Consider the following 22,360-nt stretch of genomic DNA (forward strand, 5'->3'; position numbering starts at 1 on the left):
TTATGGAAATACACGGCAAGAACTAATATAAAAAATGAAATTGCCTGATAAAAATTTTCATAAAAAATAACAACAAAATAACATACCAAACATAAAAAATTTTCCATAAAAAAATACCGACAACTAATCTTTCTTGTCTTCTTGATCTTCTTCTTGAGTTAGTGCAACTAATCTTTGCTATTGTGAATAGTTTAGTTTAAGAAAAAAATTTTTGTTGAGAATTGCTATCGATGATTTTCTCAGAAATAAACAAATGGTAAATTGGAGAATTTTAGATCTGATTGTCTTTGTTGTTAATTGAGAGTGAGATGCAATTCCCGCAAAAGTTTGGTGTGCAATTGGTTTTAAAGTTGATTAATATTAAAACGTAAACAAAATGGAAATTTGTAAAATTGCGCGAATAACATTCCAAGATAAGGAGATACAATATGCGGGAGAATGGTTTAAAATATTGGATTGCATGTTACCAAACAAAAACCATGTTTGTGATATAGTTCAGATTAGTAAGTAAAACATTAAAATTTCGTTTTGAAAATCTTTTTAAGCGTTTATTTTTTATTTAGTTGAGGAAACAAAGATGCTTCCGTTTGACTTAAAGTTCGTAAAAGACGAACATGACACAACTAGTTTAATGTTGTGTTATACTGGCCCGTCTCGTTCAATGAAACAGGATGCAACTGTGTTTAACAAAATACTGCCAATTGTATTTAAAAATTATGAAGATCCTTTATCTGCCACTATAAAACAAGCTGTGATTCAGGCAAATGTCTATGATGATGAAAATAAGAATTCACTTTTAAAAAAATATGTTACAACGAAATTATATGATTTGCTTTATAAGCAACATGAGCGCTGTGCTAGTGATTGGGAGTCCATACCATTCACTTTACCAGACAGTTTTCAATCAAAGCTCTGTAATTATCAAGAAAAAACTGTTGGTTGGTTATTGGAAAAAGAACGAGTAATTTCAGTAGCGCCGTCATTTTATAAAAAGTTAATTGCAGTTGACGGCATGCACATTATTTATAAACATAAATATTGCAGCTACTTGATGTCTGAAGAATCATCTCCTATAGTCGTACCAATGGGAGGAATCTTAGCAGACGAAATGGGTTTAGGAAAAACAGTTGAAATTTTAGCTCTTATACTGCTTAATCCCCGACAAGAATTTACTATACCTCAGAATATAGATGATGATACACTTTCGTCCGATGATGAAATACTTGCGAATTATGGAAAGCGTGCGCGATATAAATCTGAATTGCTTTGTGTTTGTGTTTCAAAAAAAACTAAAAACCTAATAAGATGCACAAAATGTTTTAAATCACAACACAGGAAATGCGTGTCCACATATGATGAGGACCATAGTGCCAATGTAAATGAACCATATATGTGCCCCGCTTGCTGGGAGCAGGAAACCAAAACTAATTTGATTGAATCGGGTGCAACTGTTATAGTTTCACCAACCACAATAAAAATGCAATGGTATGCTGAAATAAAGAAACATATACAGCCTACATTACGAGTGCTTGTGTATAAAGGGATTTCATCTGGTTCTTGGATATCCCCACGTCAGATGGCAAACTACGACATTGTCCTGACAGATTATAATGTTTTAAGGAGCGAAGTGTATCATACATCAGAATATGAAACACAGCGCGTAACTCGAAATAAACGCGTTTCATTAAGACTGTCAACACCTTTATTAATGGTACAATGGTGGCGTGTATGTTTGGATGAAGCACAAATGGTTGAATCTAACCAATCGAAGATTGCTGCTTTGGCTCGCATATTACCAGGTTTGGAATTTATAAGCAAATACAATTTTGTCCTTAACCATTTTAATCTTGACAAATTTAAAGCAATTAATCGCTGGGCCGTAAGCGGAACTCCTATACAACGTTCTATCGATGATATTTGTTCCTTATTGCAGTTTATAGGGTTCAAAGAACTATGTGAACCTGTTGATATTTGGAATAATTTAGTGCATAATTTTGTGATCTCATTTGAAGAGTCAGAAAAAGTGCTTGAACTTGTCAAAGTTCTTCAATTGTGCATGTGGCGGACTTGTAAATCTAATGTAGAGAATGAAATTAACATACCAGAACAAACAGAGACGATCCATCGTATAGATTTAGATAACCTAGAAAAATTGTTTTATACAGAACAACATTCCGAATGTAAAAATAACTTTGATCACAACGTTTACAAATACATCAATAGCAATGCGTGTGTTCTAACAATTTCACCACAGATCTTGACACAAGTATGTTAACGTATTTGTCTAAAATAAATTAATAATTGATTAATATTCAATTAAAATTTAAGTTAAATAATGACAAATAATTTGCTATTTTAAATGTTACAGATTTTAAAACCTCTCCTGAAAATACGACAAAGTTGCATTATTCCAGTGGTTATTGGTAACAAACCTAAAACTAGTGGCCAAACATTACAAAAGCAGTTTATGAATCCTAATGAATTACATTCTCATTTAAAGACAACGAATGAAAATGATTGCAAAGCTCAACTGCGTACGATGGCATCGTCTTACAATGGTATAAAATGAAATTTGTATTTTGATTAAAAGTCTTAAATTGTGTTTTAGGCATGGCTGCAATTAATTTTATAAGAGGAGATTATAAGGAAGCTATACGATTTTATAATGCTGTACTTAAGCTGGCACGTGATTATAATGAAAAACCCATTTAGTAAGAAATATTAAACTTAATAAATATATATAATATACATTTCCGTAATATAATATTCACCTGTATAAAATAATATCAACGTCTGATAATAATTAATATATTTAAATTCAGTTATATATTATTGTGTTTGGTTGACATTTACATATCGTCTTAGGCTGTCTTTGTCAGTCAGATCGATCAGTGGCTTGCTGTCATCAGTTTGTAGACTTAATTGTTTTTAAATCATTTATTACCTGGTGCTTTTATAAAATAAGTATATTCCTCCACTGTGACAACCATCGAATAATGAATAAAATACATTTGTAGCTGGAAAATTTTCATTTAATTGCACGACTTATCAAATTCAGCCAGCCTGCTAAATTTTAATACGCTTAACATAGGTATACGTATAGATCTTATAATTCAATACTCATACTCATTCTTAACTCAAACGATACATACATTTTCTAAAGAATTTTCTTTGCCAATGTCTGTTGGTTAGTGTCCAAGCTGCTACACCATACAGCAGGAGAGGCATGATAAGAAACTTGTAGAATAAAATTAGACACTTGCCACTTGCTGTACAAAAATGATAAGTAAACTAAAAAAATAAACAAATATTCCCTATTCAATAAGTAAAGCTACTAAAGAGGAATATTTGGTTAGGTGGCTTAATTAAATTTTTTAGTCAGCTAACAACAGTTTTTGTTTTGGTTCAAACAAGCGTTTGGTAACATTAATAAAAGATTATTTGTTTAAAGTTAAATTAGTAATTCCCAAGAGTATTTATTTGTGCTAACACATCTTTCCAAACGAGGAATCACTAGTGTCCACACTAACTGCTGTTCTTTGGCGATTAACATATATTGCTGCCATAAGTGCTTTCGTTAACTAATGCATATAATATTATTTTATTCAGCAATTAATTAAAATTTAAACCTTGTTATTAATCATACCTTTTTATTTAAAGCAAATAGACTTTATATATGTACACATAAATATGTATGTATTTTAAGTTATTTAAAGATACATATTCAATATTAAATAACAATTTTGAATTATTTAGCGTTGACAGTCTTCTACAAATTCATGCTTTGCATAACATGTTACAAGCTATGGATTGCTCAGGAACTCGTACTACAATTGTTGAAGATTATGAGGCTGAAAAAAATGCATTAGAGTGGAAATATATTCAGCAATATGTGAGTGTAATGCGAACTGTGGAACTTGATTATGAAAGTAGCAAAGAAGCATATGAAAATTTGCTACGAGAATTGGATATGCCACTTTTGAATTTCTTAAGTACCCTCTCTGAGTTAGTGTTGAGGGAACAAGATCAATTGCATGAGCCGTTAATGCATAAAATATTTGATGAATGTCAAATTTCATTTCCAAAGAAGGTACATGCAATCGAATCTGTCAGAAGTTTACTGTACACTGTAAGTATATGGATGGAAAAAGTAAATAAGCTACAAAAAAAGTTGTACAAAGAATTTGAGAGTATAAAATTTTTTACTAATAATGTCCGGGAACGCAAAAATATTGATGAAGATATGTGGTGCAGAATGTTGCAGTTTATCAGCACTGTTAGTGACTGCCATCTGTATAGAATACGTGTAAGTATTTTTCTTAGAATTAACTATATTTAATTTAAACAATTGCATTTATTTTTGAATAGAAAAAAAATAATGAGGACGATGAAGAGCAAACCAAAAATAGAGAGATGAATTTCAAAAGAGGCGCACCGAAGAAAAAAAATGACCAGGGCTGCAAATTGTGTACAATTAAAAATTTGTTAGATGAGTGTGAGTCCTTGTTTTTCAACAAAAATAAAAATCAGGAAGGCAAAAAACTAAACACCATGGAAGTAGTTTTAATTAAAGGTTCGTTTGTAGCGCATATTTTACTTTTCAGTGATAATTACTGATAATTAATTATTCAATAGTATTTTTAAATTTTATGAAAACAAAACAAAGATTTTATAACTGCCACGGTAATATTGATAAGTATGTGGAGGTGTTTGAATCGATGCAGAGCCTTCTAAAGAAACAGGCTAAGTTTTGGATTGAAATAGAATATACAATAAAAGCATATGACGAATTGGATATGTGTAAAACGCGTATAACACTCACGGAAGACGAAGATGATGACACAAATTTTAAAATTTTAGAACTGGAAGTAAGTGCTATTTTAGTTTATTTAAAATTGTTTCGATGAAATAATTTTTTTATATAATCTGCATATTGTTTTAGTTAGCGGAGTCTTTTACAGCATATAAATACGTTTACCAAGCAGCGCAACATGACTTCACGACTAAATTGGCACGACTGAGATACATAAATCATCTTAATTCAAATGCTGAAAATGGGCCCTGTCCGATTTGCCAACTTGAAACCGAGACTAGAGTAATTACAAATTGTCTTTATTTTAAAATAATATATTTTAATACATATATATCAATATTTAGTATGCCGTGTTGGACTGTGGACATCATATCTGTTTTTTGTGTCTACAACAAATGCAGCGAATGAGCAAAGACAAGCGTATAACTTGCTCTATTTGTAGACATGTCCAAAATACACATAAGTATGCTTTTGTTTTCTATAAATTACTATATTTTTATACGTAAAATATTATTGGAACTGTTCAAAACCCATACTGGGGGTTTAATGTTCAATTTAAGCGGAATGTTCCAAAGTATTCCAAGGGACATCTGCTAGTATTTTTATTTTCTGAAATGATGAACTGTACTTTGTCATTGAAATTGACGCGTGGATCCGGCATGTAAACCCAGGAATCTACTTGCAAGATGTATTCATCGATCTCTTTCTTAGGGCCATGTTATGCAGAGTTGCAAAATTCGCTCTTTCGGGCTATGCCGAAAATGCATTTTATGCGGAGTGTCACATCAGTATTGCCAATTTTGTATTTTTACTCCTTCTTGGTTGTGCCTAAATTTAAAAGGAAATTTAGATACGCTCACTTTCAATTTGCCACCAAAAATAACTAGCAAAAAAAAACCCATAAAGGCTGTAATAATGTTAATTTATTATTATATTATCTTATAATAATTGTTAACAGTACTTAACAGTACTTACGCGTTTCTTTAAAATCGGAAAGTGTAAAAATTATAGTATTAGCAATTTTTAAAAAATGACTATGTTGCTTACTGTCATTTTTTCTCCAAAACGTATTAGAATTTGTTCCTAAAAGGCGGAAATTTGAAATTTATTACTAAACAACACTGTTTTGCCTTACTGCCGGGGCACAAGTACGCCGGCTCTTATACTGGAGTTTGAACGGCCATATTGTTTTTTCTCTCATTCACAAATTTTTAATTTGCATTGAAAACAACAACAATTGTACTCATGCCGTGCCCGAGACACTCTGTCTAACATGGCCTTTACTATCATGTTTATATCGACACCTACGTGGCCTTACATCCTTGTACATAGATGTTGTATCCTTTTCGTGACCACGACAGTATAGCAGCAAAGTTCTCAACATGCCTCCGTCCTATATTTTTCGGGAAAAACTACGCTTTCTCCGTGCAGCAAAACTGATTTATCCCAATTGAAGTCAAGATATAGCTATGGGCAGAACACTACGTGTCAGTGTAAAATGTGTGCCATAACTGCTACTCTATTCCCCCTGATATTGTCCATCTGTTTTTATGTTCTAATACAAACACCAATTTGAGTTCAATTGATCTTTAGCTCTGTCCCATTAAAGTGGCTAGGTTTCTTAACCCTGACCCATATTAGCTTGAGTAAAAATCTGACGCATCCTCAATTCACAATTCGTTTACATGATAATATCTTAACCCATGTTTACATTTTTGTAGTTCCTTTCACATTATCTGCTATATAGTTCTCTAATGATTACTACAACAACAACAACAACTTGATATTCGAACGTTATATTGCGTTTGAGAGCAGTTGTTTTGTTATATATATATATATATGCTGTTTATGTTTCTCAAACGTTTTTGAGTAGAAAGATCATTTTCGAACATCTCAGGTGTTTCATTTAAATGTTCGAAACGGAATCAATTCGAACTATCTGAAAATTGTGATACTTGAGCGCTTTAAAACGCTTCTATAATCAATTAGATGTAATATTACACACATTAATTGTTATTTCAGAATATATTACGTTAGTCGGAGTGCTGGTAGACAATTAGATTTCAGTGCAAATGTTGAAGGAAAATTTTCCACGAAAATCACTTATATAATTGGATTAATTCTTAAGCTTAAAGAAGAGGAAAGCAATAATAATTTGAAAATTTTAATATTTTCTCAGTGGAAACCTATTCTAGAAGGCATTGCTGAGGCGCTCACTCTTAATAAAATTTCTTTTAGACAAAAATTAAATGAAAAGGGATTAATAGATTTTAAGGTCTGTACTAATATTTTTATAATAACTTCCCTCTTTTTTTGCTATAAATTTATTCTTTCTATTTAACACTCAAAGAATCAAGATCTCGGAATAACTTGTTTGCTAATGCTGCTCTCTCAAGGTGCGAAAGGCTTAAATTTAACAGAGGCTACGCATGTATTTCTTGTGGAGCCCATACTTAATCCTGGTGAAGAATTACAAGCTATTGGTCGTGTACATCGCTTCGGCCAAACAAGGTAAGAACATTTTTAAATATTAATATTTTAATAATTTTTTAACATTAATATTTAGATCTACAACTGTACATCGTTTTATAGTAAATAATACAATTGAGGAAAATATTTATAATTTTGTAAAGTCTGAAACAAAATCGCAAAAGAATTGGGAATTCAATAATATGACCATAGATAATTTGCGTAATTTGTTTACTTTAAACAGTGATATTTCAGAAGATTATCAATACGAAGCAGAAACTTAATGTGTATAATAGATTTAATCGTTTTAATCGTTTTAATTCAGTTTGTATTTTTTAAAAAAATTTAATCGTTTTAATTTAGTTTGTATTTTTTAAAAAACTTTAAAAATTTTTTTTAGTTTTATAAAAAAAAATAAAAAAAATATTCATATGCATGTAAGGACGAATTTTTATTTCATAAAGTATTTATATCTTAAAGTTCATTGTTTACAAAACGATCTGCTTGTTTATTTAATTTATAAAACTGTTAAATATTAGTGCAGGTCCTAAAGAACTTTGTGTACTATGACCATATATTGGCTATTGTGTTTTCACTTCTTCAGAAAAGAAACCGGGTTATCGAATTGAGTTGTTTTCGAATTGAGCTGTTTCCGCTTACTAATTGCCAATTATCGAGCCACGTATAGAACTGAAGATTTTGCAGTTAGATGGTCTATTATGTCTTCGTCTGATAGCATAATCTATATTTATTTGATTCAGAGATACTTAGTTAATACAGGAGCTCAAAATAAAAGTGTTAAAAACTATTTAAAACTTTTAAGTTTTAGATTCTCTTTTCTAGCCGCTGTTGCCTGCAGCTACAGAACAATCTCCGATGACTAAGCCGTCTTTACGCCTGGCAAGGAATGATACCAACGATAGATCAAAAATCTACTGAACTCGCATATTTACTTAGAGAATTGCAGCAAACATGGTAGCAATTTTTCAAGAGACGATGGATCTATGCACTCATTCCCAACATTAAATAATATATGACAAGAAAACATGATGAAGTGGATTTCAATACCAAATCGGTGATCTCGTGAGGGCAAATCGTTGGAAATCGGGGTAACTTTAATGGGTTAAAGTTTCACACTGATATGGGCTTACGATTGCTTCACACTTTGTTAAAAAATTTTGTTCTATTCCTCAACTCGTTAAAGAAGCTGCAAGTCAATTAATTTTAATTGACTTACTATTTCTTTTCTTTGATATTGTACAAATTGATCCAGACAACTCTACAGTATATTTTCATATCCCATTCATTGATTCATTCTTTTTCAACAATCCTTTCTGTCGCAGAGTGGAATTAAGCAGGGGTGCCTGCTATCATCACTATTATTTGCAGTAACGTTAGATGCCGTGTTGAAAAAAAGTCATTGTCGAAAGAAGGGACATATTATGGAGGGTCAACCAACATCTCGAAAACGTCGAGACATAGTTTTACTCTCTTTAAATAAAGAGCATATGTAGGCAAAAATTGATGCTCTTTCATCTACAGCCGCACTAGTGGGTCTGCGGATCAACATAAGCAAAACAAAGGCATGCAGGATTAAGTCAAATCAAACTTCCACTTTCACAATCAGTATGACCAACATTGAAACCGTTGAAAATGTCTCTTGCTTTCAATGTATAATAAATCCAATGAGAATTGCAGGCACCGACGTACGAAGCAGTATTAACATAGCAAGATCTGCATTTGCAAGTCTCCGTAATATTTGGAGCTCAAGCGAACTATCTCCGAAGTCCAAAATCAATGTATATAATGCATGTGTCAAATCAATTCTGCCGTAGAGCTCCGAAACATGGCTGGTGAGCACTGAAATTAGCCGTTTGCTGCAGTCTTTTGCGAACAGATGTCGGCAAAATATATTGAGAATTTGGAGGCCCTGTGTGGTGGACAAGGAAACACTGTTGCAACTCACAAACCAAGAAAACAATGTGCAAATAATACGACGAAAATACAACTGACTCGGGGACTTATTAAGAAAATCCTACAAAGAGGTCTGTCAGATTGCCTTACAATGAAACCCGTAAGGCAATCGAAGACCCGGCAGGTCTCGAACCACTTGGAGAAGAACTAATCCGCATGAAACTAACAAATATCATTGAATGAATTAAGATATTTAGCATTAAATAGAAATACTTGGCGATTCTATGTAAATAGTCTATGTTCCTGATGGAATGCGGCTTGATTATAATAATCTACAATCCGTTAATTTTTCTATACGTCATCTTATCTATGCAATCTTATGTGATATGATATGAACTGATTTTGTATCAGTTCTGACATGAAATAGATGTTTTTTATTAGTGATATATTATATAAATTTTTTAAGATTGTTCAATAAGAAAAAAATTTATGAAAAAAGTGTACATCTTTTGTATTTATTTTTATTATACATTTTTTTACATTTGTTTTTAATTTTTTTTTTATTACATTATATGACTTTAGTCATAATCAGTGTTTGATTATTACAGTTCAAATAAAAAATGAAATTATATAAAATAATAATCATAATATTCGGAGTTAAATATTAATTCCGACAAAATATCGCATAAATGGTTTTTATATTATTTTATATACTACATAAATATATACTTATATCTTAAAACTAATACTTAATAATGTACAAGCTATTTTACAAAAATGTTCACAAGTTCATAACTAAAAAAGATTATTCCCGCAAAAGAATTAATTCCAGTTAATTTGTAATACTTCCTGCAAAGTCCTATGTAAAAATCGGTTCCTAGCTGAAATTAATTTCTATTCTAATAATGTTAAAAATTTAATTTTATAATTAAACAAATTTTAATTTAATTTAATTTAGATGACTGTAAAAAAATTCTTTTTTTTTTGCTGATATGTCAATATTTGAACATTTTATCTTTTTTGGAATGTTTACAATAACAAAAAATTTAATGCATTTCTTTAATAAGTCAATTCATTTTATATATAAATATTTACATTCTTATATAATTTATTATTTTACTTTCAAATATTTAATTTCTAATTTTGTTTTTGTATATAAATTAAAGGCACTAGTGTTTCTTTGTATTATTCGTAATTTAGATCGAAATAGTTAAATTTATATTTCATTGCTTGTGTGTTTTTGTTTTTATGCGGCTTCAAAAAATTTATTTATTTAACAACATAGATAATTAATTAAATAATAAGACCTAAGCAATTTTAAATAAAATTTAAAATTTTATTTTATTGCTTTTTCTGCGCTTTTACATTAATGACTCTCACACTTTGTGTTTTTCTAAATTTTTACCTAAATTTTTTTTAATTGCTTTTATCTCATAATCGATGTTAAGAATTTTGATAGAGCTACCAGTATGACTGTCGGTATATATATATTGAACATGTTATTGAGTAGTGTTGGGGCACCAGATTTGCTCTGACCTGACTTGTCGAATTCGGAGGGCTCATTGGATTGATGATCGCCAGCACCTTTTTTTAGAAAAAAAAAATTAGAAAAAAGAGTTCATTATTGAAAGAGTTTTTTCTTTAATTAAAAAAATAATATATATAAAAAATTAATAAACTATAATGATAATATTTATAACTGTGCTTTATAAGGCTAAGTGTAACAACGAATTTAAAAAATTTAAAATAAATAAATTTAAAATATAATTTATTTATATTTATATATATAGTAAAAATTTTTAAAAATAATTAATAAAGGATTGTTTATCATAATAATACATTATTTATAATAGTTCAATTAAAAAAAAATAATAATTTATTAAATGAAATCTTTAAAACAATTTTCATCAGATATTTTTCTACTTAGAATAGAAATTTCTGTTCTTGGACAGTAATTCTATTTCAAATAGAAAGTTTTTTATTTGTATTTATAAGGTATTATTTTGATATTATCTTGATATTAATTTAATATCATCTTGATATTAACTTGGCATTGTCTTGGAATATTATTTTGATATAATCTTGGTATTATTAATTTTGGTATTATTAATCCTGGTAATATTATTATCTTATAATACTATTTTGATATAATCTTGATATTATTTTATTACCACCTTGGCATTAATTTGGTATTAACTTGAAATAATATTTTTATTAACTTGATATTATTTTGGTAGTAGTTAGTTATTATTTTGATGTTGAGAAAATAATAACGCAAAAATGCAACTGGAAAGGTCACATAGACCTGCGACAGACATCAATAAAAAATGCTATAGTAAATATATATCCACAAGGTAACAGAAGATTTGTGTAGCTGCGACTTTACGATAATGGATTTTTTTTGTAACGACTCTATTTTCTTGACGGGAATTTAAAAGATTAAGATTAATATATAAAATTAATATAAATATTGATAGAAGATACTAAATTAGATTCATAGAATCTTATTAAATAATATGGTTGGGATACATTATAGATGTAGCTGTTGATGCTCTAGTAAAAAAGTCTTTTAACAGCGAAGAAAAGGTAAATCAAGAAATTCGACTTACAACACTTTTAATAATATTAAAACATTTTTAAATAACTTGCACACTGGGCTTGTCTAATTCGATTAGAAGAATAATTCAGATTGTATAAATTGTAAGTTCACCACTCGATTTATGGAATCTCAATGAAGAAGATGGTTTGGACAAATTATGCTATACAGTGATTTCAGATAGCGAAGAATAAACTATGGCATGAGAATGGCTTGATACGGCAGAGAATATTCGATTCTATTCTTTTAAATAAATAGCATATATGTAAGAACTATTATATATTTAAGAACAACCTAAGACCTTTATATAATTAGAAAGTCAAAATTTTATTTAATGATTTTATCTGTAAAATTTTTATTATAATTACTTGTAGTTTAGATTATAATTGGAAATTACGGATAATTTAAACAGATTGATTTATATGAATCGATATAGCTAATAAGCGAAAACGAGCGATATGTACCTATTAAAAACATTTCAAAACGTGTAAAAAAATAGTAATAATTTAAAAAAAAAAAATAAATTAGAATTATTAAAATTATTAGAAAAACTTTTGATAAGAGTATGAACCTCCCTTATTAAGAGTTTAGAGGAGAGAAAACCAATAATTTATTTATGAAAATAAAATAAATATTTTCAAAAATATATTTTTGTAAATATACTACTTTATTGACTTAAATTAGGTAATAGTTAATCAACGTTATTTTATCAGCAGTTATTCTAGAATCTAACTGCAAATGGAGAAGACGAATTAGTGTATGATGTAGTAGACTCTTTCGTTGCACATCGACTAACTTTACAATATATGACATACGTTTATAAAACGGTTTGCCACTACTGGGATACTATGGGATACAGACAGAGTACGACCAAATGGACGTTATATGATAGACTATGTCGATAAAAAATTGAGAGGTTTTGACAAGAGAAACTAAAAATCCTCATAAACAAGAACGTAGCAGGTCTGATAATGAGAATATGAATAATTTGACATAGGTCTCTATAGTAGTGGGTATGCAATTTGTTTGAATGATTGAAATGATTTTGGCATTCTCTTTTTTCAGAACCTTCAAAACTTTCTAATATGAAGTTAGTGTATTCATGCATCCAAGTTGCGTTTAAAGTTTATTTTGATTCACCAATTTTATATATATATATGTATATTTTTGTTTTAATATTAGTAATAATTCAACGAACCACAAAAAAGCTTGCTCTTATATTTTTGGTAATAAAAAAAAAATTTTAATCATATATTTTATATATAAAACAAACAATGATAAACAATCCCATTGCAATGTATGTATATATAGTATTGTTATATATAATAATTATGTAGTTATAAGATTTATATATGTAGTTATATATATATTTTATGAAGTATATATTTATTTGTTATATATTAAATATAAAATAAATATTAAATTAAAATTGATGAAAACCTACTTTTTTGGTTTGCAATTGGCGCTGTTTTTTTGGCAGATTCATGACAGACTTTGGCTTTTTGGTACTTATGTTGGGTTGGCATTGGTATTTATGTCAGCTTGCAACACACACAATTCATATATAAACGACAGCACGAAACAAAGCATTGGACGATTGGACAAATTTTAAAGCACAGAACACACCAGAGAGATACTGGACTCGCTGGGAGAGTTTACCTTTAACGGTGGGTGTTGCACGCATGAGGCAGCAGCTGCACGCAATATTCTTTTTAGGGGCTATACGATTACGGCTGGTTTCGTACCGACACAATGAACTTATTTAATATATTTATGTAAAGATTTGAGAGCGGCACGTTTGTATAATAATTTTTTTGTTAAATTCTAACGAACTTTATGCTATAGGAATTTTTATAAATTTATATTTAAATATTAAATAAAAATTTTTAAAAGAACGAATTCGCGATATTCCACATCCAGCCCGGATAATTTCTTCCGCCTATATTTGGGACTATGAATTTACAACAATTTTTTTTTTGTTTTTGTTTATACCACGGAATTCGCGTTATAGTTTTTGAAATTAAAAAAATTAAAATTGTTATGAAATTATTAAAAAAAAAATCACAAAAATAAATTAATAAAATTATTTAAAAATTTAAAACGCTCAACATTTTACTCTAATTTCTAGTTTGATATCAAATCTAAGAAGCGTGCGAAAGCTAATTTCAAAATACTTTGACAGTGCGCTAAAGAACTTCCTTATAGATACTTTATATATGCACTAATTTATATATATATATATACACAAAATACACACATAATAGCACATTACAGAGCAAGAGCATTACAATATTAAGCTACAAGCGTGAAGATTTTGTTCACTTTCACATTTTTAATAAATAATTTTATGAACTGAGTTTACTATTTGATTATCCACGTTTCTTTACTCCTGTAAAAATATATTAGAAAATGCGAGATTTTGTTTTTAAAATTTTTAATTATCATTTAAGAATGATTGTTTTTAGTGTTGTTGTTGTTGTTGTTTTTTTTTAACAGGAACATGCTTGCTCTACATATTTACAAATCTCATTTTGTATTAATTATTGAATATCGTGCAAACACAAAAGTGGGTATGGGATATGTGGGCGTGGCATTAAAATAGTTAATAGTTAGAGAAATAATAGAGAAACGTGCAAATTTTGTTTTTTTTTTGTCAAAAATTTTAATTGATTTACATTTTTCATATTTTTGTGTTTATTGTCATGCATTTTGTTTTATGAAAATAAAATTTTGTTATATATAAATACAAATTAATAAAATATAAATATAATTTAGTGCCAAAATTGCAAGGTGAGAATAAATACTTTTTACGCAACACACTAAGTACACTTGGAAAAATAGTTGGGTAGTTGGGGTGTTCGAATAGGTAATAGAGTCTCAAAACTACTTTTCAATTGTAAGAATATACGTATATAAAATGGTAGAATTTCTTTTTAAGGGAAAAGGACTAATAGAATTAGTAGTTAAAGTGACAGCTTTTTGGGGGTCCGTTAGGCCCTTGGTGAAAATTTTATTAGTATTTATAGAGATATATTGTATTAAATTCTTTTTCGTTATTATTAAGACCGACAATAGAAAAATTTAAGAACATTTTAGTTTTAAAATAAATCGTAAAACGTTCATAAACATTTTCCATAAAAGAAAGTCTAAAAATAATAACATATAGTATATTTATAAAATATATTTTAGAAAAATATAAGAAAGTTTTAGTTTTAAATAAATCTAAATGTGTTCATAAGTTTATGTGTAAAAATATAAATTTAACAAATATATAGATAGAGACAGATAATTATATTATGTTATATAAAAATATATAAAACTGATTTTAATAAAATAAATATAAATGGTTGTGTCATATAAACCATGACACAAGGTTTAAAAATAATAATATGTTATTACTAAATACAATAAAAATATAAGAAAATTTTAGTTTTGAATAAATATAAAAAAAAATATTTATACATATAATACATATATAGATAAAAACAGGTAATTATAGTGTAATATCTATATATTTTTTTTGTAATAACTTACTGATGAAGACATATATTAAATAAAAATATAAAGTTAACAACTCTAATTTTTATTTATTAAATTTAAAATTTGTTTTTATATAATATATGTTTTATATAAAAATATAATTTTTAAAAAATCGATCTAAAGCTTGAAAAAATTAAACACATTTAATATTGATTATAACAAAACAAATATATATGAAAAGTATATGTAAATAAGTTTATATATTAAAATATAAAATTAATTTTTTATAAACAGAACTTATATAACAAAATTAGTGGTTTTATTAAATGAACTAATTTTTTATAAATTCTTTATAACATATTAATGTAATATGAATAATTCAAAATGCAATAATTGAAGTATAAAGTTTAAACTTTAATATTATTAACTTAATATTTTTATTTGTTCTTAAATATAAATAAAAAAATATATTTGTATTTATTTGTATATACATATTTATGTGTATAAATATAAATATTATATAAATATAATAATATATAAATATTAATATAAAAGATAAAAAATGCCTAATTATTTTTAAAGTTTTTAAATACCAAAAATTAAAAAATTGTACATTTTTAATGGAATTAATTTATAATAAGGTCATTTAATAAGGTTGTTCACTATTATTTAGATAAGTGAAGATATAAGCTTTGGCTTTGCGGAGCTCAGTTGAGTTTAAACATAGAATTTTGAATCTACATTTTGTTCCTTATATATGTGATAACATATTTTAACATATATATAAAATATAATATATTTTATGATAACTCTAAGAGCTGCTATACATTTTTTTCATGCTAATATTTTGTTAGCTAGCTTTGAGTAAAATCATTATAAACTTAAAGAGTTTTTTATTAAATAAGATGAATCTAAAGAATATGTGAAGTGAATGCATTGAAAATTAAAAAATTTTTTCTAATAAAAACATGTTCTCAAAACGCCGGATTATTTATGCGATATATCCAAAGCTGATCAATTCTATTTTAACTACACTGGTTGCATTCCCAAATGATACACAAGTTTCATATTTGAAATGAATACCAAAAAAAGGAAGTTTATTTTAAAAAGCAACCGTTGATTCGTCAGTACATATGACAGCTATAGAATAGTCATCGGATTCGACAAATGTGTGCAAACTTTTATTCGATTATCTCAAGAACTGAGGGAGTAGTTTGGGATAAAGCAGAAAATGAACTCAGCTTGTCGATCTTACTTAGTCGATCTTACGTTACTTAGATCTTGAAAAACTTAATATAATATATATAAACATTTTCGTTTAAAGAGTATAAAAAAGAAATTTTAAATAAACTTTAAAAAAATTTTAAACAAAATTTTTATAGATTTGTATTAAATTTGTATGAATTTAAATGCAGAAATACTTAAATTTTTTTTATCTTATTTCATAATTTTATTAATTAATATAATTTATAATTAATTCTTAAAAAATACCAATAAAAATATAATTTGTCGTATTTACGTATTTTTAATTTATAAATTCGTTTCAGGAATATAATTTAATATATCATTAATATCATAGAAAAAATGTAGAAATAATAGAAATGGAACAGAATTTGAGTATAGATACGATAATGTCTTATTTTTATATAAAAGTTTAATAAAATCAAATTAAAATACTTTGGGTGTTCTAAGTTAGTTGCATGCTGATTGCCTTATTTATAAAATATTATTTTATATATATAGAAAAAAATAAATAGTATTAAATTGTTTTGATATTTTTAGTAACTATCTACAAAATATTTATAAAAACAGAATAAAAATCATATATGGTCGAAAATTGAACAAGAAAAATAATTTAGTTAATTTTTATAATTTCATATAATTTAATATAATTTAAATGTTAACAACTTTTTAATCAAAAACATAGAAAAATCTATGTTTTTGCTTTTATTTATGAATTTTTATATTATTTTTATATTTAATAGCTTAAGTTATTAGTTGAGTTTAAATAAAGTCTAAAATATCACATTACGAAAATTGGTTTATTTTATTCTGTTTTTAAATTTTAAAATAAATATTAAGTTTTTTTACAGATTAGTATGCGGCAGTAACTAAATTTTAAATCTACTGTTAACTTGCAATGTTAGTGGTTTAAAGTGCATTAAGTTATTTGCGAACATTCTACTGTTAACTTAAGTTAAATATATTTGCGCGGAGGTTAGTGAAACCGACCAGTTTACCATTTTTTGTCCTTCTTTTGCCTTGGTGCATAGCAATAGGAATCTGTTTAAAAGTTCTGTTTTGTTAAGTTTTTGTATTGTTTTTTGTTTTTGTGTTTAATATATTAATTTTGTTGTTGTTGTATTTACTAAAGTTTTAATTTTTCTTATAAATGGTATGCTAAATTTAGTTGTTGTAAGAGAGTGTATTGAAAAGGGAAATAGTTTTTACAAAATATTAATCAAATGAAGTAAATGAAAATTATTTAAAAAACAATTGTACAAATAACAAATTACAAATTAATTACATAGAAAAGAAGGAGTCATATTTAAATTAATATTATTTTACGAGTTATTTTTTATTAATATATTTGAAATATATTTCAGTTTTATCTTAAGATATTAGGTGTAACATTAATTTGAAATGTAAGGTTTGAAACTTTTATTTCAAAATTTTGGATTTTAAGTAAAATAAATAGTAATTTTATATAATATTTAATTAGATATAATGAATAACCAAATGTGCAATAATGAACAATATTTCGTTTTAAATGACTTGAAGTATTTTTGTTCAAGTTTTGTACATCAAATACTTAGATATGTATCTCATAATTATTTTTATTAATTCAAATTTAATAAATCAGTATCAGTTAATATATATCGAAAGATTGTTGAATCTAAGTTCGTGAAAAAATGATTGGACTTTATCATCGATTGTCTTTGATTTTAGCAAGTAAATTATATTAAGAAGAACAACAAAATTTTTAACTACATCAAATTAAATTTGCTAATAAACTTTTTAATTAAGTAACGTCATTAATTTGCAATTTAAATTAAAAAAAATTTAAACTAAATTAAATAAAATTTTTAATAAATTTTTAATTAATTTGCGTATTTCTAAATTGATGTTAACTTCTAGTTTTCACTTATGGTACATCTCATGCTTATAGCAGTGACAGTTACTGTAATATGTTTTTGGTAATAGTAACATAACAGCATCAATAACAGCAGGACATTGTACAGTGATTTGTTAGTACATTCAAATGTAGTACATTGAACTAATGTAATTTTATTAAATATTTTTAACATTATGTTATTTAGAATAAAATTAAAAAATTTCTCAAAAACTCATATGCCATTAATGTTTTTCACACATTTAAAAAATTTCAATTTAAGATTTAAGTTGTTTTTTAGGAAATAACATTTTATTTGAAAACTGCACAAATTTACTTACAATAAATATTTTACTCATAACTTAGTGATTGTCATATGTTCTGGTAAAAGATAAAATATTCTTTAATCATTTAATTAAATAAATAAAAATTTTATAATTTCATTTAATTAGATATTAAATATTTATTATATTAAAGCAAGATTATTTTTATTAGTAAACATACCAATGCACCACTTAGGAAGGATATTTATATAGAAAAGATGACATTAAATTTAACACATAAAGTAACGTAAATTAAAATTGAATTTTATTATTATTAATAAATGTATAATAATATATAAATTTATTAAAACATATATTTAATATGTAGAGGTACTGTAGGTTTTGCTTAACACCATATAAAACAAATCAGAACACAAGAACTTATAATAACAATTTTTTACAATAGGAATTTAAAATTTAATAATAGAAAATTGGTAATGAAACAAATAAAAGATTAAGATAATTAAAATAAATTAAAATAAATTAATAATGAAATTTTGTTGAAAAGTGTAAATAAATATAAGATGAAACATAAAAATCACAAATAAATTAAAAGTGCTGTGTACTTAAACATAACAAATACTACAAGAACTTAATATAACATACCATAGATAATAATATTTTATTTATTTTTATAATTGAAAACTGTGTAAAATTTATTTTAAAAAATTTTTCTGAGATCAACAAGTTAAATTAATATTATTGCTTTGTGTATTTTTTTGTTTGTTATTTGTGTCTCAGTGTATTTATTTTTCTTATAATTTTTTGCAATTTAAATAGTAGTCTTTGGTCGGTTCCACTCACCTGCATCGAAGAATACATTATCTTCACTTTCGTCAAAATTATATGACGAGCGCAATTCTGATTCCTCTGAATCCTCTATTATATTACCTGTTGTCGTTGGTACATTTTTGCAACCGAACCACCAATGTCCTGATGGGCGTGGGAATGGTGGATCAGCAGTATCAACCTAAATTTTAATAAAAAATTATGTGATGTAAATTAAAAAAAAAACATATATATTATTTAGAGCTTACCGCAAATGTTCTGTCGTTAAACCTATAGTATTTATCACCTTTGAAGAAGTATGTGTAACCATTTGTGTATTGTAAAGCGGAGTCTAAATTATTTGGCAAGCCTTCCCAATTTGAAATGGGTTTGGGATAACTTGATTTAACTGGTGGCTTTTTAAGTGGATCAAAACGCCAGAATTTGCTGCCTTTGAAGAAGTAGATTTTACCATTGCCGCCCCAAACCATCGCAGCATCCAAATGATCAGGTATGCCTGTGAAACCATCACTAATTTCTTTAGGATAATCACCATCTATTGTGCGTCCATTATAACGCCAGTATTTCGTACCCTTGAAGAAATATGTTTTACCATTTTTGTATGTGAATGCTGCGTCAATATCGCCTGTTAAAGTAAAAAGCATTAATTAATAATTTTTGTATATTTAAAATTTTTTTTTCCTGATAAATTACCTGGCAAACCTGGCCAACCATCAGCAATATTTTTGGGATAACCTTCAGCAACTGAGTTTTCTGTGAGTTTATAATATTTATTACCCTTAAACGCATATGTTTGACCATCTGCAGAATTGAACAAGGCATCAACTTTGGGATCTTTGCAAATGAGATCATCTCTAGGTATTTTTGGTGGTGCGAATGATGGTCTTTGCGTTGTGCTTGGGAAACTACCAGGACCAGCTGTTTTACGTCCATACAGTGCTTGTATAGCGAGTACATCATCGGAGTCAAGTTTAAATACTGGCTCAAAACCACGATAAAATGGTGCCATCAATGCTGAACGTACATCTGAATGCGACAAACCCAATGAATGGCCAAATTCATGTGCTGCTACTTGAAATAGATTTGTGCCTCTTGGAGAACCAATTGTCCAAAGTTCAGCATCATCAAAATGTGCATCACCGCCAAAAACGGGAAAGAATGCATGAGCCAATGTGCCACCAACACCATCAAATGGATCACCATCTCCATGTTCACTCTCAACAAATCTGTTTCATAAAGAGTTTAAAGATTAGCATATGGAATGTATAAGTAATTACTTGTATTTATGAATTATTTATATGACTATTAATGAACTTACTTAATTTCAATATGTACTGGTCCGCTTGTTTTTTGTGTAAAAGATAAATCAGTAAATTCACTCCAAACATTAAAGGCACGTGAAATCTCTGCATCAACATCGTTGCGTTTCAAACGTTTTGGGTATTTTGAGATTTTGTAAGTCAAAGCCTTAACACGCCAACGGCTGCCTTGTAATGCATAACGCTTGGAGCGACTATCAGTGCCAAAGCCGACTTTGTCACGTACACCACAACGTGGTAAGGACATCAATTGTAGTGTTTCCTCATCTAAATCACCTGTAGTATTCAAGCCAGCAAAACTTTGAAAATCTTGTACCGCTTTTGTCCATGTGCTTGCATCGAGCAGACCACCATTAGTAGGATTCCGTGCTGAGGCGGGTAAATAACCAAATTGTGATAAATAAATCTGTAAATGGTAAGGGAAAATCATATAAATAAATTAATTAAATAAATAAATACTATTTGTCTTAATGAATAAAATTTTATACTAATGAAGAGGTATATGAGATATCATGATAAAGTTTGAAAATGGTTCCAAAACCTCTGAACTTCATACATAATAACCTCAGCTACATTAACTTTAAATTTGATTATATCATAAATCCGTTGAGAAGTAGTTATTTTTTTTTTAATTATGTAGAAGATAATTGGAATTATGTAAATAATTTTAAAATTTATGTAATTTTTTACACAGTCCTCATCTATTTGTTCACGTTGTTTTGATTTTCGAAATCGTTAAGGAACACTTCAAGTGAAATTAAATAAGCACAAAGTCCTGTCCACACCTGCAGAGAAGAATCACTTGTAAAAATTTTCTTAATTCCTGACATATTTATGCGTATTCCAGAAGGTGTCAACATTAATCAATTTCTTTATAAAATCGTTCTCTCATTTGTTTGGTTGGGATTGTGGCTTATAACAATAAACTGAATAAATTATAAATAATATCACTTTGTTCAGGACTTGATTCATCATTTATGTTCTGCTGTTTTTGTTTTTTTTTTTTTTTGGTTGAAATTCATAAACTAAATTTCTCAATTTATGGAATGACTGCATTGTGTGTATACACGAGTCCACATTATGGTGATTTATATCGATCAGATAATGGCGAACTCCTCCTATCTAACAAATGCAATCGTGCCACAAACTGACATTGAGGTGCATTTGCTGCATGCTTAAATGCGGTAAATGTCGTTTGTGTAAATAAATGTTATTATATATGCAAAATATATGTATGAATTTATATACTATATTGTATATATAAACATATAATATATGATGCACTTTTGCGTATGATTTATTTTACGTTGCGTCAAGAAAATGGCTTAGAATAATTTAACAATAGATACGATTTGTAATTGAATTTATTTAAAATCAAATATGACGATAAAACTATTTTTAAATAGAAAAGGAATAAATAGTAATAAATACAATTTCTTGTTCTTATACATTCAATTTAAAAAAAATTTATATAAAAAAATATTTCAAAAATAGAATTGATGTTTAATAATAATAACTATAGCAGTTAATTTTATATTAATAAAT

General features: G+C 27.3%; 2 protein-coding genes across 6 annotated transcripts; one reads left to right on the forward strand and one right to left on the reverse strand.

The window, feature by feature from the left end:
• The first annotated feature begins 206 nt into the window (after window positions 1–206).
• On the forward strand, window positions 207–7,578 carry LOC119679598 (E3 ubiquitin-protein ligase SHPRH). Its single transcript, XM_038092047.1, has 13 exons — window positions 207–503; window positions 564–1,799; window positions 1,863–2,266; window positions 2,369–2,558; window positions 2,609–2,711; window positions 3,757–4,306; window positions 4,369–4,573; window positions 4,636–4,868; window positions 4,943–5,095; window positions 5,158–5,276; window positions 6,836–7,088; window positions 7,164–7,324; window positions 7,380–7,578. The coding sequence occupies exons 1-13, from the start codon at window positions 377–379 to the stop codon at window positions 7,564–7,566; spliced, it is 3,921 nt and encodes a 1,306-aa protein (XP_037947975.1). The 5' UTR covers window positions 207–376; the 3' UTR covers window positions 7,567–7,578.
• Window positions 7,579–10,523: 2,945 nt separating this feature from the next.
• LOC119679599 (matrix metalloproteinase-14) lies at window positions 10,524–21,218 on the reverse strand. 5 transcript variants are annotated; one of them, XR_005252414.1, is made up of 6 exons: window positions 20,815–21,151; window positions 20,190–20,722; window positions 19,745–20,121; window positions 19,599–19,677; window positions 13,237–13,743; window positions 10,695–10,780 (listed from the first exon to the last, which is right to left on the reverse strand). XR_005252414.1 is itself a non-coding variant. In XM_038092051.1 (5 exons), the coding sequence occupies exons 1-5, from the start codon at window positions 21,060–21,062 to the stop codon at window positions 10,623–10,625; spliced, it is 1,482 nt and encodes a 493-aa protein (XP_037947979.1). In that variant the 5' UTR covers window positions 21,063–21,218; the 3' UTR covers window positions 10,524–10,622. The 5 variants fall into 5 exon arrangements, 4 of the variants coding, with proteins under 4 accessions (XP_037947979.1, XP_037947976.1, XP_037947977.1 ...); XM_038092051.1 differs by lacking the exon at window positions 13,237–13,743 and having other exon boundaries at window positions 10,524–10,780; window positions 19,512–19,677; window positions 20,815–21,218; XM_038092048.1 differs by lacking the exon at window positions 13,237–13,743 and having other exon boundaries at window positions 10,524–10,780.
• Between the last annotated feature and the right edge of the window lie 1,142 nt (window positions 21,219–22,360).

This window comes from Teleopsis dalmanni, chromosome 2, assembly GCF_002237135.1.
Source record: "Teleopsis dalmanni isolate 2A chromosome 2, ASM223713v2, whole genome shotgun sequence".
Lineage (NCBI taxonomy): Eukaryota > Metazoa > Arthropoda > Insecta > Diptera > Diopsidae > Teleopsis > Teleopsis dalmanni.

Coding starts and splice junctions, on each gene's coding strand:
- LOC119679599 (XM_038092051.1), bottom strand. CDS start 21,062: ATGTCCTTACCACGTTGTGGTGTACGTGACAAAGTCGGCTTTGGCACT. Junction 20,122..20,189: donor TGGTTGGCCAGGTTTGCCAG/GTAATTTATCAG, acceptor TTACTTTAACAG/GCGATATTGACGCAGCATTC. Junction 19,678..19,744: donor TTAACGACAGAACATTTGCG/GTAAGCTCTAAA, acceptor ATTAAAATTTAG/GTTGATACTGCTGATCCACC.
- LOC119679598 (XM_038092047.1), top strand. CDS start 377: ATGGAAATTTGTAAAATTGCGCGAATAACATTCCAAGATAAGGAGATA. Junction 2,267..2,368: donor CACCACAGATCTTGACACAA/GTATGTTAACGT, acceptor TAAATGTTACAG/ATTTTAAAACCTCTCCTGAA. Junction 5,096..5,157: donor AACTTGAAACCGAGACTAGA/GTAATTACAAAT, acceptor ATCAATATTTAG/TATGCCGTGTTGGACTGTGG.